The 14,249-nt window shown below is 40.6% G+C and overlaps 1 protein-coding gene across 21 annotated transcripts in view; it reads left to right on the top strand.

Moving 5' to 3' along the window:
- AAK1 (AP2 associated kinase 1) overlaps window positions 1-14,249 on the top strand; it is a 146,919-nt gene that overhangs the window by 99,708 nt on the left and 32,962 nt on the right. For 15 of the 21 annotated variants that reach the window (XM_039852569.1, XM_039852580.1, XM_039852577.1 and 12 more), the window contains 5 exons: window positions 3,582-3,736; window positions 4,686-4,996; window positions 7,826-8,125; window positions 12,045-12,277; window positions 13,569-13,744. In XM_039852569.1, coding sequence (XP_039708503.1) covers window positions 3,582-3,736; window positions 4,686-4,996; window positions 7,826-8,125; window positions 12,045-12,277; window positions 13,569-13,744 — 1,175 coding nt within the window. The remainder of the gene's footprint in view (window positions 1-3,581; window positions 3,737-4,685; window positions 4,997-7,825; window positions 8,126-12,044; window positions 12,278-13,568; window positions 13,745-14,249) is intronic. The other 6 variants (XM_039852573.1, XM_039852586.1, XM_039852590.1 and 3 more) reach the window with 3 other exon arrangements.

Genomic DNA, 14,249 nt, shown 5'->3' with positions numbered 1-14,249 from the left:
GGTTGCACAGAACAAGAAAACAAGCTTTATCTCCTCTAGGTAGAAGCTCTTTGAGAGTGCCAGGAGGAATGTAATGAAATACAGTGATCTACATTTGAAAGAGAATCAAGGACTCCACAGCTGTTTCCTTTGCTTGGGAATAGGCCAGGGCCATTCAGAGATGAGGCAACAGCAGACTTTAAATATTACTTTGCTAGTACAGGAGTGTTCGAACAGGTGTCCCAGCCTTCGTTTAGCCTCCTTCAGCACCCTAACCCCACACCTCCCTTTCCTTCTTATTTTCTATGGCCCTGGCCACATTAGGAGAGTACTGGTCACAGTACTGAGTCCATGAACAGCAAAAGAGCCTGTGGATCTTAGCTAATCATATTCTGTGTAACCTAGGGTCTTCCAAGAAGCAAATGCTAAGAGAGGATTAAAGAAGCTAGGATTTTATTTGAGGAAATGCCCCTGCGAGTGAAAATAGGAAGGGAGCCAGGGAAGGCTGGGAGAGCCATCAGGGGCGATATAAGTCTGACTCAGAGAGGAGGAGGAGGTAGTTGGGTGGAAGTAACCTAGAAATTGCCGCACAAGTTAAGGAAGGTTCACCAAGGTGTCGGGAGTCCTCGGGTCAAACTCAGCTACCAGAGGAGTCCCCTGTCTCCCAGGAACAGGCCTATCTCTTGGTCTTTTGCACCCCTGTAGTCGAAGTTCTACAGGACACATTCTCATGCTACCAGGCCTTCCAAATGGCAAATTCTGAGGGTGATCTTAGAGCTATTTATACTCTTCTTTTTCTACCACACTCCCATTGCAAGGAACCAATAGGGTTGAACTGTCAGCAATATGCCCTAGATGGGAATATGTGAATTTTAATAGAAGGGTAACTTCTACATTAAAAAAAAAAAATTCTTGGCTATTTATAGAATGCTTGCTGATGTGGCTCTAAAGTAAGGAGACTTTGGAGCAAACTATATCCATTTTGTTACTTTGTAGACTATTTCTTATATAAGTCTGTCATGCTCACCTCTGGGTATTCCTTTTGGGACTGATTTACTAGCTTAGTATTTTGGATTTATGACCATCTGTACTAGGCCCAAACATTGTATGTACTGAGGCTAAGCAAGGATCCATTCCCACAAAGCATGCACATTTATAAAAATTATAATAACAACTAATATTTGAGTGGTCCTCTATTGTGTAAATGTAGAGAATAGTACCTACATCATAAGGCAGATGTGAACATCAACTGCATCAATGATTGTGAAACTGTTTTAGAGACTGTAGAGTGCCCATACTTTCAGTTTGTATGGCCCTCAATAATGCTGCAAGAATACACAGACCTTACAGCCAAGAGATTTGAGTCCAAGTTGTCTTGGCTATAATTTACAATGATTTCATTTGCAATTTCATATTTGCTCTCTGATTTTGACAGGTAGGTTTTTCTTTCTAACTCTGTTTTTAAAGTGGCCACTATTCATTGAGGTATCATCTGTACCAAATACCATACTAGGTACTTTACATAAATAAGATGACTTTTTCCCTTTAAAACAAACTCATGAGGTTTCTGTTATTTTCATTTTACGGATGAGAAAATAGACTCAGAATTCTAAGTTGGCCAAGGTAGTTAGTCAATATACGCTTAGTAAAAGAAGCAGACCTTCAGCATCCCCACTTTTTCCACTCTGTATGACTTCCATTGTGCCCCGCCAGAGGCCTAAGTGATTTGCTCAAAGTCACACAGATAGGACAACTTAGAGCCAGATCTCCTGGCTTCAAGGTCTGTATTTTCTCACAGCATATTGAGGCCCATATAAACTAACATTTTGAGCACTCTGCATTTTGTAAATGATTTCATAGTCATTGATGCATTCGATGTTCATATCTGCCTCACGATGTTGGTATTATTTTCTCCATTTTACACATAAGGGACCCAAGGGTAAAAGAGGTTAAATGACATGCTCATTATCATACAGTTAGTAGATAGGGAGCTAGGACTCAAATATAATTTTCTTTGACTCCAAATCCTAGTGTCTTTAAGATTTCAATCACCCTTAGGAGAAGTCCAGAGTGGAAGTTTTTAACATTTGGTTTTCTACAGAAGCCTGTTCACCTCTCTCACTCTTGGTTTTATCTTTCTTACACCTTTCTCAACATCTGTCCCATTTCTCTTCCCACCTCTCCCAAGTTAACCTCCCCAAACATGATAGCTTTTATATTATGCGTTTTTCCCCCAGTACAGGAGCATCCCTCTGGCAGGATACCAGTGAAAAATCTCAGAGTCCAGAGTGGACATACCTTGGAGATATGTCACAGGGATGGACACAGGGCCAGTTTTTTTGCTTTCTGATTTGTATTTCATGGAGGCTGTGCCAGATGTATTTTGGAAATATTCGTGAAGCTTGTTTATTTTGGCCTTAACATCAGCTATACTCCCTAAAATGCATTTTCAAAGGACAGTCACACTGATCTGAGTTGGTCGTTGCCAGCTGCCAGGACTGCTCTGTATGAATGGAATTCACTACCTGAGCTTTGGCGCTATCACAAGAAGCAAGCAGACCACACAGCATTCCTCCCTGTATTAATTTGGATTAGATTTGCCTATGAGTTGCAGAAAGTCCAAAATGACAGTGGCTTATATAAGATAGATGAATATTTTTTTCTCTCAAGTAAACAGAGTCCAGGGCTGATAGAGCAATTCTATTCCACGAAGCCCTCAGGCACCCACGCTTCTTCAGGCTCACCACTCTACTGTTCCCACGGTTATGGCCATGACCTCATGGACCAATATGGCAGCATTCTTGCTCCAAGCAGCAGGCTCGAGATATGGCCAAAGTAGAAGAGAGACGAAGGGCATGCACCAGTTATTTCTTAAGGTTTCTAGAAACTGCCACATAAGAATCTGCTTACATCCATGTAAGGCCAAAACTTAGACACATTGCCATACCTGATTACAGGAGAGACTGGGCAATGTGATTTTTACTCTGGGTGACGCTATGCCCAGCTAAATTATATTATCATGGAAAAAAGCAAATATGTATATTAGAGAAAATGGAATTTTTGTTACACTTCCCAAATCCATTATCTTGAATTATTTACTTACTCCTTCTAGTTGTCCTATTGGATCAGCTCATTTGCATACTTTTAATTGTAGAGAAACCATTTTGACAGCTAGTTCTAATCAAGTTTGAGTTCCCTTTACATCTGAAAACCACCTGCTCTAAACTCCTTTTTGCATCATCACCCAAGTGTATTCTGGGAAGTCCTAGAAAGTATTAGGTAAAAGGGTCCCAAAGTCAAATAAGTTTGAGAAACACTGCATTCTATACAGTGCCATCTTTGAGGTTCTCCATATGTACTCACACATGAAAAGTTCTGTTGGTAAGAAGTCTGCTAAATATTTGATCTGTATGTTGAACTTATTTACCCATGAAAGCGTTACTCATAACATCTAGTAACACATAACACCCTCTGGAAAATGCTGATTAAGCAGATCTAGAAAGTTTGGATGAGCGTAGAGGAGAAAGCTAATCCATCATGTGCTCTGTCTGCCCCTCCCGACAATTTAACAAGAATCTTTGTTTATTTTTTTCCTTTTCTAGACTGACAGATCCCATCCCCACCACAGAGACTTCCATTGCGCCCCGCCAGAGGCCTAAAGCTGGGCAGACTCAGCCGAACCCAGGAATTCTTCCCATCCAGCCAGCCCTGACACCTCGCAAGAGGGCCACGGTTCAGCCCCCACCTCAGCCTGCAGGTCAGTTACTAAGGTGGTTGGAAACTTGGTATACCTCTTTGTTATCCTGGACAATAGAGACGTCTTGGAAAGCCTGGTTTTGCTTCAGGGATGGAATGCAGAGGCACATAAAGAATAATGGTTTTCTTTGAGGAACGAGAGGTGAGCTGCCATTGAAATTATACAGCAAGAGGCCAGCAAAAGGGGAAGCCTGTCATTGAATCTGCAGGGACTCTCCAAGACTTCTGAAGCCTGTTGTCTCTATTTCGTCTAGTCTTGGACCTGATTTTATGGCTTGGTCCATTTATCCCATACCTACCTCTTTATTTCATAGACTTCTCTTTGCCTTTAAAGAAGTAAAAGTCACCTCTTTTCGACATACAGGAATTGTTTCTTTAATGGTGTCTCTTAAATTATCTGTCACTGTTTTGGTATTCCTTTTCTAATGAGGTGATTGAGTTCAGTTTCATAAAGAAGATTGATCTAAATTATTAAGTAACTGAATGAAGCCGTCACTTCTACCAGCAATACGCTTTTGGTGAATTCAGTGGCAATCTACCTATAGCCAGGCATCCAGACTGGGGTTTTGTAACCTACATGTTACAAAACATCAAAGAATGCTTTTCTACAGCATGCCAACAAGTGTAAAGATAGGGTTTATATACAGAAGCATCAAAGGCCAATTGAATTTATAGATATTCAGGATGCTGACTAAAGGAATAATTGACTAAATGGGATGGTGAATAAGGGAAGACTTTCTGAAGAAAGCAAGCATCGAATCTTATTTTGAAAAATATGAAGCACGGAGTTTAGCAAAAAGAAAAAGCTTTCTAGGTGCAAAGATAGCGAAGAGCACAAGGATCTTGAGATTATCTGTCCATTTATTGTCCCCTTTCTTGCTTTGGCAAGAAAGTAAGCCAGTTTTATCCAAGAGTTTTGAGCCCTTATATGTAGTTTATTCTCATTGCAGGATCCAGCAATCAGCCTGGCCTTTTAGCCAATGTTCCCCAACCAAAAACCCAGCCCCCACCCAGCCAACCTCTACCACAGTCTCAGCCCAAGCAGCCTCAGGCTCCACCCACCCCACAGCAGACACCTTCCACTCCAGCCCAGGGTCTGCCTACTCAGGCCCAGGCCACACCCCAGCACCAGCAGCAACTCTTCCTCAAGCAGCAACAGCAGCAGCAGCAGCAGCAGCAGCAGCAGCCACAGCCACCGCCGCCACCACAGCAGTCAGCAGGCACATTTTACCAGCCGCAGCAGCAGGCCCAGGCTCAGCAGGTAAGGTGGTCAGTCTGACCCTTGCTTTGCATTTCTGAGTTGTCACTGAAAATGCCCATTAGGTACAGGAATTCACTTTGGGAAGACAGCCATTACTCATCATATCATTGCTTCTCCCAGATGTAGATACTATCAGGTGTTGTGTAGCGGAGCAGTCACTGGATCACTTATACCCCTTTCACCATTCTTCCAGGCCATGCGGAATTCTTCACCTGACTGAGGAACCTCAGGGAGGGAGCTAAGTTTTAAGGACTCTTTTTTTTCTTTTTTCTTTTTCTGACGTAACTACGATAGCATTATCATGCTGTAACAAATAATAATAATTTCTAACCAAATATGCAGTAGGGTTTAACTCTTTCTCATGTCTCTTAACTTAAGAGATTCACATATTGTATTTACTTTTGATATTTTTTCATGTTTTTTACTATGAACATATTCATTTTATAACAATGAATATATCTCTTATCTTTTAAATCCCCTTTTAACCATAGATGCCCTCTCCCACTTTTTTTCTCTTTTTGTCACTTATTGTTTTGAAGAACCTGGGTCACTTGTTCTGTAGAATTTTCCACATTCTGGACTTGGCTGATGGCATCCCTGTGGTGTTGTTTAATGTGTTCCTCCATCTCTTGTGTAAACTGGTAATTTCCTGAGGCTTGCTCAGTATTTGATTCAGTTTGATTGTTCTTTGTTTTTCCAGTTATATCACACCAGGGGCATATAACGTTTGGTTGTCCTCTCTTTTAATAATATTAAGCTCAGTCAGTGGGTTTGGTGTTGTCCATCCGATCCATTCATTTAATGTTCCCCAGCAGCCTTTTAGCCATTGCTGGTCATTTCCTAAGTCCATTAATTCATTAGGAATGGCAAAATGGTGATATTCTAACATTCCCTCTTCATTTAGGGGCTGGAGTTTTTCTGTGAAGAACTTTTTTCATCAGGTATTTGATTATCCTGAGGTACTGTTTGTACAGAAAAAAAAAAAAAACAGAAAAAATACATGATTCTTTCTCCATGTTTACCAGTTTTCAGAATGAGTTTGTTCTTAGTATCCAGAGGTGGACCAAAAAAAAAAGTGAGGTTTTTGTTTTGTTTTAGTTTCATTATGAACTCATGGATCTTAGCATATTTGATATGTTTCCATACATTGTAGTTTTTAAAACATTTGTTTATTTTGATGCTCATGTTGTCCCAACTTTGGCCAGTGGAAGTCTCTTGACTCCTGCGTCCTTTGGCCGTGACTCCAGTAGTCTTTATGGTTTCTTTGTTCTTTGGTGTAACAAGCTGTTCTCAGCTTATGCTGCCCTTGACCCGGAATCAGCCATTTCTCTCAGGAGCTCTGTTTCCTCTTTATGGAAATGGTATTTAGAGACCATAGTCTTGGTGCTAGAGATACTCATTTGCTAATGGATTAGTTGTTTTTAGAACTTTTCAGTGGACAGTTAGGAAATATATTTTGTTTTGTTAATAAAATATATACCATGAATTCAAATTTATGTTTCTAATTCAGACATGTAACTACAAGATTTTTATGTAACTTCTTGGATTTTATCTTCATATTTTTCTCTTCTCGAAATCTTGATTCCTAGCAACATTAACATTCATCTATAGTTTCAAGATAATAAGAATAGGATTACTGAAAATAGTTTAAGATTCCTTTGCCCTTTTTACCTTTAGAATTTTTAACACACTATTTTCTGGTGAGTTTGGTTATTAATACGACACACAGATTTCATTGCTTCATTTTGCTTTTGATTTTTAGTTGTTTTTTAAATTTTGCTTTAATTTTATTTTTATGAGAATGAAACATTTATATACTTTCAAAGTTATATTTGCATAAATTCTATCCCCTTCATCCCATTTATAGAGGTAGCTTTCATTCCTATTTCTAACTCGAGAGTGTTCCCTTTTAAGAATATATAGCATAGTTTATTCAATCAGTCCCCGGTTGATAGACATTTAGTTGTTTCCAGCATTTTGCAGTTATAAATAGGCAGCTATTTACTGACATCTGCTTCTTTACTAACCCTTTAACTTTGTCCCAGTAGGCAAACAATATCCTCTCAGTTAGCCCTATAACGAAGTAACAGAACTTAGGATGTTCAGAGACAGATCTTGACTTTTGTTCATCAGTAGGCCCTTGTTTGAGCTCTATCTGTGTGCCTAGCACATAGTCCTTAGCAGTGGAGAGTAGAAAGACATAAGAAGTTTCTCTATTTTTAGGAAGTTTACAAGAGAATATAACTTGAAACCATTCAATACCAACATAAAATAAAATATTAAGCATAGTAGAGTATTCTGAATATTTTGAATGCTTAAAGATAATAAAGATAGAGCTATTGGGAAATTATTTTCAGAAAGAGATGACTTAATAGCTGGGTTATCATTTAGGTTATTCTTTTTGTTGTCATTGCTTCATCTTGTTCATGTAGGGAAGCATTTTAATCTTGGCTACTTCCAAATCCCTTTTTCAGAGGGATTACTTCTATGATGGGAGATCATTTATTAGCTTCTGCTACACGCTAGCATGTGGAGTCACAAGATGTGTAGTCAGATGGATACTCTCAGGAGAGGCATAGGAGCCTACCCGGAAGCCAGTCTGCAGTGCAGGAGGCAGCACAGTGCAGTGGATGGAGCCTGGCAGTGTAAGATGCTGCTGTGTTTGTTCTGATGCCTGCAGGTTCCCCTCATGAGTTTCAGGCCAAGCTAAAAGACTCTACCTACCCTTGCCTTTGGTTTCAGCACCGGTCTTAGTTGAGACATTCAGAATATCATTCTGAGACAGGCTTCTGTTCGCCTCCTCATTCCTTGACACTTTCTCCTACTCAGTTTCAGGCAGTACACCCAGCAACCCAGCAACCAGCCATTGCCCAGTTCCCTGTGGTGTCCCAGGGAAGCTCTCAACAGCAGCTGATACAGAACTTCTACCAGCAGCAGCAGCAGCAGCAGCAGCAACAGCAGCAGCAGCAACAGCAGCAGCAGCAACAGCAGCTGGCCACAACCCTGCATCAACAACAGCTGCTGACTCAGCAAGCCGCCTTGCAGCAGAAGCCCGCTGTGGCAGGAATACAGCAGCCCCAGGCACAGCCGGCCACAGCCCCACAGCCACCCCCTGCCCAGGAGCCAGCGGTAAGGATCAGCCAGGGCTCAGAGCGCAAAAGCGGAAGAGGGGCATGCAGTGAGGACTTGGGAAAGAGGTAGTAACAGCTGGCGTGGTGGCCTCTGGACTAAGGCTAGGTTGCTTCCCCACCCTGTGGTTAAAATATTTGATCTTTTTTTGATATATCCAAGAATGGAATGAAGTATTCTATAGATGTTAGAGATTTTTTTTAAAAGAAGGATTCTAGGCTACTAATGAAGGTGAACAGTCTTATTTATCACTTTGAAATTAGGCTAGAAGAATAAGCTCTTTATTGTCTCTTGTGTTGAGCAGTCAGAGACCATAGTAGGATTAGAGTTATTTCCTTTCTCTTCTTCAAGGGGAAGTTTGACCACTGTGGCCTTTTCAGGCTCTGAAGGTTCATGTGAGCTCCCACCATTACCTTGAGTCCTGACAGTGTTGTGTTTATTCTTTGTCTTGGACAATAGTAATAACCACTTCAATTAAGTCTACCATACAGCACCCTTCAAGTGCCTACTTGCCGGGACCATTTGCCATGCATGGCCTAATCCCTCTGGACACCAGAGCACCTGAGTATTGTTTGAGCAATCTTGTCAGTTAAGAAATTAGGCATGTCCACTTTTAGATACTGGCTGAGTGTAGCCTCAGAATCCCAGCATCCTCTCCTGATTGACCTCTGCTGTTTCAGCATCCTCAGGCACATTGTGTTTTGGCCTTTAATAAGTGCCCTTAATTCTGTACTCATAGTTTTCTGAGTGATAGCGATAAATAATTTTATAGTGATAGAAAAGAGATTTTACATACCCAGCTAGTAGAGTATCACAGCTACCCTTATTCCCAGAGAAGTCCAACAACTAGATGAATGAAGGAAAAGTAAGAAACCATCATTCTGAGGATTGATTTCTAACAGAAGTTTGTTGCCTGTCTTAAACTAGAAAACCTGCACCCTTTCAAAAGGAAGCAGTGCTGTAGATAGATTGCCTTCTTTAAGTCTAAGTGTGTGTTCGCTGTCTTTACACCTTCATTTCTGAAACAACTCAGTTTTCCTGCAGGTGTGTGGTAGACAGCTCCACTCCATGTTTTTAACAAGAGATGAAGTTCCTCTTGTTAAGCGAAAAGGGTTTTTAAAAAATTATTGTGTGATGCAACTAGTTGAGATATTAATTATCTAGTCCAGTCTCCTTGTTTAATCTAACTGACGGCAGCTATCTGAGACAAGAACAGAGAGTCCCAATCTGTGTTGAGGGTTAACAACAAATGCTCATCCACAGGGATGAAATGACCAACTGCCACTGACTACACTTCTTATGAAGTTCTCTCTACTTGCCCTGGACAAAAGTATCTACTCTCTCGGGAATGATTTACGAACCTCCTCCATGTTCCTTGAATGAAACAATACTTTGAGCACTTTGTTCAAGGGTAGTTGATTGAGGGAATGGCGAGGGAATGGGAGCAGAACACACTTATGCCAGGAGCTAGAGAGTTTTCCAGCTTTGACCAGCCCTTTCTTCGATGACCCTTGGCAGGACTTACCTAGGGAAGCGAGCGAGTGAATGTACAGTATACACCACAACCGTCTTACAGCAATAATCTGCAAAGGAAAATGGCCGTATGCCATAGATGTTTATGGCCATCCTATTAATAATAGCCAAAAGAATGGAAGCAATGTTAATCGTTCAAGAACCCAACTGCAGCTGTTAAAAAGTCTGTACTTGGTTATAAACTCTGTATGACATAATGAAAACACTCATGAGATAATGTTAAAAGAGATTTCAAATTATGGGAAAAGAGACTGATAAATATTAAGATACCAGAAAGGTAAGAACATTTGTATTTGAGTGGTGGAATGGAAGTCTGGGGTGGCTTTTCCCCCTTCTGTCTGCATTCTTACATTCCCAATGTGATTGTACTCCTTTTATAATTATGTGTTTTGTTTTTTAAACAAATCTTTAGCAAGACAAACATCTGAGTGTGCTTTCCTGAACTGTAGTCAAGAAACACGAATTCTACCCCCAATTGACCCCATGACCTTGGGCAAGCACTTAGTCTCAGGTCCTTGGTCTCATCTCCTTTAAAGAGAGGGACTTGGAATCCTTATTCTCTAAGGTCCCTTTCAACTCTCACATTCTTAGATTTTAAATTGAAATAAAACTATCTGCCAGACATGGTTGTCGTGAGAAGTAATAATCAGGTTGTAGCCAGTTTGTATTAGTAGATTGCTGTGATAGGGTAAGGTGTCCTTGTAATGGAAGCATCTGTTTCTTAGTGTGCCACACACAGGTACCTCTTCTAGGTAAGAGGAAGGGAAGTATTCTCCAGGTAGTCTGGACTCTTCAATTAAAGACTCAACAGTTAGGTACCCTTTTCAGAGTAATGACTGTCTTAAACTCCAAGAAATAAGCAAATCTAGTTCTGTCCTTAAAGCTTTTCTGGCCCCTGTAGGTTCTGGCTTTAGGCTGCTTCTTGCAACCCTTAACTCCTGAAGCCGTGTGGAGCTGGAGCTCTGGTCTTCACAGAGCACTCTGCTTCTCCCTCAGAGATGCAGTCAGCTGCTTTACCCTCTAAGCATAGTTTGATTGATACTAGAATCTTATATTGTATGACTCACCCTATTGGTGAAGTTCCTGTGTACTCACACATGCAAATAGCCTGTCTCAACAAAATAAAAGTCTGAGTTAGTATAAGGACAGAAAATCCCAGGCTCTCTGCATCCTGGCCCAAGTAGCTGGACACTGGTTTCCCTAATCTCTTGGAAGGCCTAGACTTGAAGACACAGAATATGGGACGTGAGCTGCAGCATAGAGGGGCAGCTCTAATCAGACTAGAGATTGGTGGGAAGGGATAAATACCTGAGGCATTTAATATTTTAAGTCACTTTATCTCTGGATTGATAGGATTGAAGAAAAGTGTTAGATGACCTCTTAACTTTATTTGTTCACTTTCTTGACGTTCATTTTCTGTGACGTAGCACTTTGTAGACTGTGACTTATGCTTCAAGACTAACCATGTGGCCCTAAGGGTGTGGCCACAAGGGTGTTCCTATATGTTTGTTTTTCTGTGGTGACATTTGTCCTGCCTTTTGAAATTGGCCCACATCTCAAAGGTTTTTGTGTTATTAGCTTAATTATCAAGGGCTTTTATTTTGCATTTTGTTTGTTTATTTTTCAATCACAGTTGACATTCAGTAATCACCAAAGGCTTTTAAATTTTTTCTTCCTTATTGAGTTCTCTGTCTGGTTCTTTAATGCCATTTCCAAACTGACAGTTGGAACAAGTTAGTTGCACTGCCCAATGCTGTCCATTTTCTCAGGAGTTGCCACAGAAATCTTATAGACTCATCCTATCAATGAAATAAAGAGTGTTAATGAAAAAAAACAAAAAAAGCACTACCATTTATTAATCACAGTGGAATTCTTATTCCCAACTAGTAGTCTGAGAGCTATGTCAGAAAGTCAGTTTTCTCTTAGCAGAAATCATTTAGCTCAAATGTGTTTTAGCTGGAGGTGTGTCTTCATTGTTTTCAGACAGTGGTTAAAGCCTACCATTTGGAGGCATTTTGAGCAAGTTCCTATGTGATCCCAGAAGCAGAAAGTTGTCCTTTAGGACATGTTCTAGATCTTTAGAGCTAGGAATAGCTTCTATAGTCTTATGTTCTGGGCTGCATTGCTTATGGTTACCCTATATATTGTTGCTGATGAAGATTAAAATTTATGTATAAACACCAGATAAATACTATGTTGGTATCAGTCCCAAAGTTGTAGTTCAGACCCTCAAGGTCTAGTTTTTGTCTTTCTGGGTATTATTGATAAACTCAGCCATTTGAGCTCCATGTTAGCTCTCATGTGGCATTTTTGGTTATGCTTATCTGTTTATTTGTTTTTCCTTTTTTTTTTTTGTGGGAACATTTTTTTTTATCTCTTTTCCTAGCAGATTCAAGCCCCAGTAAGACAACAGCCAAAGGTTCAGACAACCCCACCTCCTGCCATCCAGGGACAGAAACTCGGATCTCTCACTCCTCCATCATCCCCCAAGACCCAACGTGCTGGGCACAGGCGGATTCTCAGTGACGTAACCCACAGTGCAGTCTTTGGGGTCCCTGCCAGCAAATCAACCCAGCTGCTCCAGGCAGCTGCAGCTGAGGCCAGTCTCAATAAGTCTAAGTATGTGATGTTTCCCCGTATCCTTCTTTCTTTGTGGGCAAGGTCTGCAGTGGTCTGTTACCGTGTGATTCTTTGCATATGTATGTAGATATGTGTAGATGTATATATATATAATGGTACACATCTGTGTTTAATAAGAAACTGAGTTTGCCTGTAGTGCACATCCTTATTTTCAGAAATAATTTCCTATTTTCCTCACAGTTTCCATTCTCTCATCCTTTCTGTGCTCTACGGAGTATTTTCTAAACTCCTGATCCAACCAATTCTCCATGTTGAAAATCTTTCACTGACTTCCCTTTGCCTGTGGGGTAATATCTGAACTCACTGGTTAACAAAGTCTTGTTGTACCACATTATTGGACTTACCATTTTCCATCTTCACAAGCATTTTGTTCATCCTGTGTCCTCTCCCTTAACTGTGCAGTCCTCTTAGTCTACCGAGGAAATGTTAATTTATTCATCAAGATCCATGTCAGAGGTTACCTTTTCTTTGATTCTTTCTCTGGTTGTGATATAGAATTTTGTCTGATCCTTTTTTTAGGCATGTATCACATTGCATTATCATTGTTTATGTGTCTATCTATATGAGTATGTCTAGCTGACCTAGCCTAGAGTTCCTCCAAGACAAGGATCACGTTTCAACCTTTGTAAATCCAGTGACTGGCTCTGTGCCTAATATAAAGTAGATTGCAATGAGTGTTTGTGGTGTAGATGCAATTTCAGGCCTTCGGCTTTTTTGGAAACATGCACTCTAAAATTAAAAATCTCTAAGTCATTAGCTAAAGGCAAAAGGCATCAAGAGAGACTTTACAATAAAATTAGGTAATGATACCTAGAAGCACAAGGTAGTGGTTAACTGTCTCTTTTTCTCTTGAACTGTGGTAGTGACCATTGCCAGTGGCTCTTAGTTCTGTGCATTGCCAGATCCTGACAGATGCAGGGCAGCCTGAATATGCATCAGTCCCAGCCTCTTCAGGGTCAGTTATTGTGGATGTTGTGATGGACACCACAGGATACACAAGCCTTAAAAACAAGTTGCTTTGGGATCCTGAATTGAAGAGTTGCAGATGAGACCAGAAATCTAAGCAAGGGAGTAGTGGGAGATAGTGAATTATAACATTCATTTTCCACAGTGGAAAGGCTATCTGTGGAAACTGTCTAGTTGCTGTGGAATGTCCTTTTAGAAAATAACCGTGGAAAATTATGGTTTGACACGGAAAAAATTTTGATCTTGAAACAAAGAGAAAATAGGCTGACCCCTTTCAACTTTTATATGTCTTTTTATTTCGTGGGGATGGGAACCTACCTAGGTCTGCAACCACCACTCCATCAGGCTCTCCGCGGACCTCCCAGCAGAATGTTTATAATCCTTCGGAAGGTTCTACATGGAATCCCTTTGATGATGACAATTTCTCCAAACTCACAGCTGAAGAACTGCTAAACAAGGACTTTGCCAAGCTGGGAGAAGGTGAGTAATTGATGTCTTTTTGTGATTCTTGACCCTTAACTTTAGAGGGGCACTCATATGAAAATGTGGGCTTGGGTCTGTCTTTCTCTCAAAGGCTTGATTTTGAAGTATGAATGCAAATTGATTTTTATTTTTACCAAGTCTTTTCATCCTCAAGAAGTCCTAATCTGTTGTGGATGTGGGCAAGGAGAATGAGAAACTTAGGAAAGATTGGGTAACATAGATCAGGATGGCAGATCAGGATGGTCACTTCTTGGAGGGGTATGATGGTTCCCTCATCCTATGTGGGCTTATTGTCTCAGAAATTTGTAACTGCTTACCCATGAGAGTGGGTACTCATGTGGGCACTGAACCTTTGACTATCAGAATTCTGTATTACTGTTAACTGACCATAGAGAAGAGATCAAATAAACATAAAGTGTCATTTCTGCGCTCAAACCCACAGTCTGATTTGGAAGGCAGGACACACACACACACACACACACTTTGGAAAACAACAGCATAC

Source organism: Pteropus medius, unplaced genomic scaffold, assembly GCF_902729225.1.
Source record: "Pteropus medius unplaced genomic scaffold, Ma_sr-lr_union100, whole genome shotgun sequence".
NCBI classification, from domain to species: domain Eukaryota; kingdom Metazoa; phylum Chordata; class Mammalia; order Chiroptera; family Pteropodidae; genus Pteropus; species Pteropus medius.
Note: the sequence above shows the minus strand (reverse complement) of the source record. Positions and strands in the feature narration are given on the sequence as shown.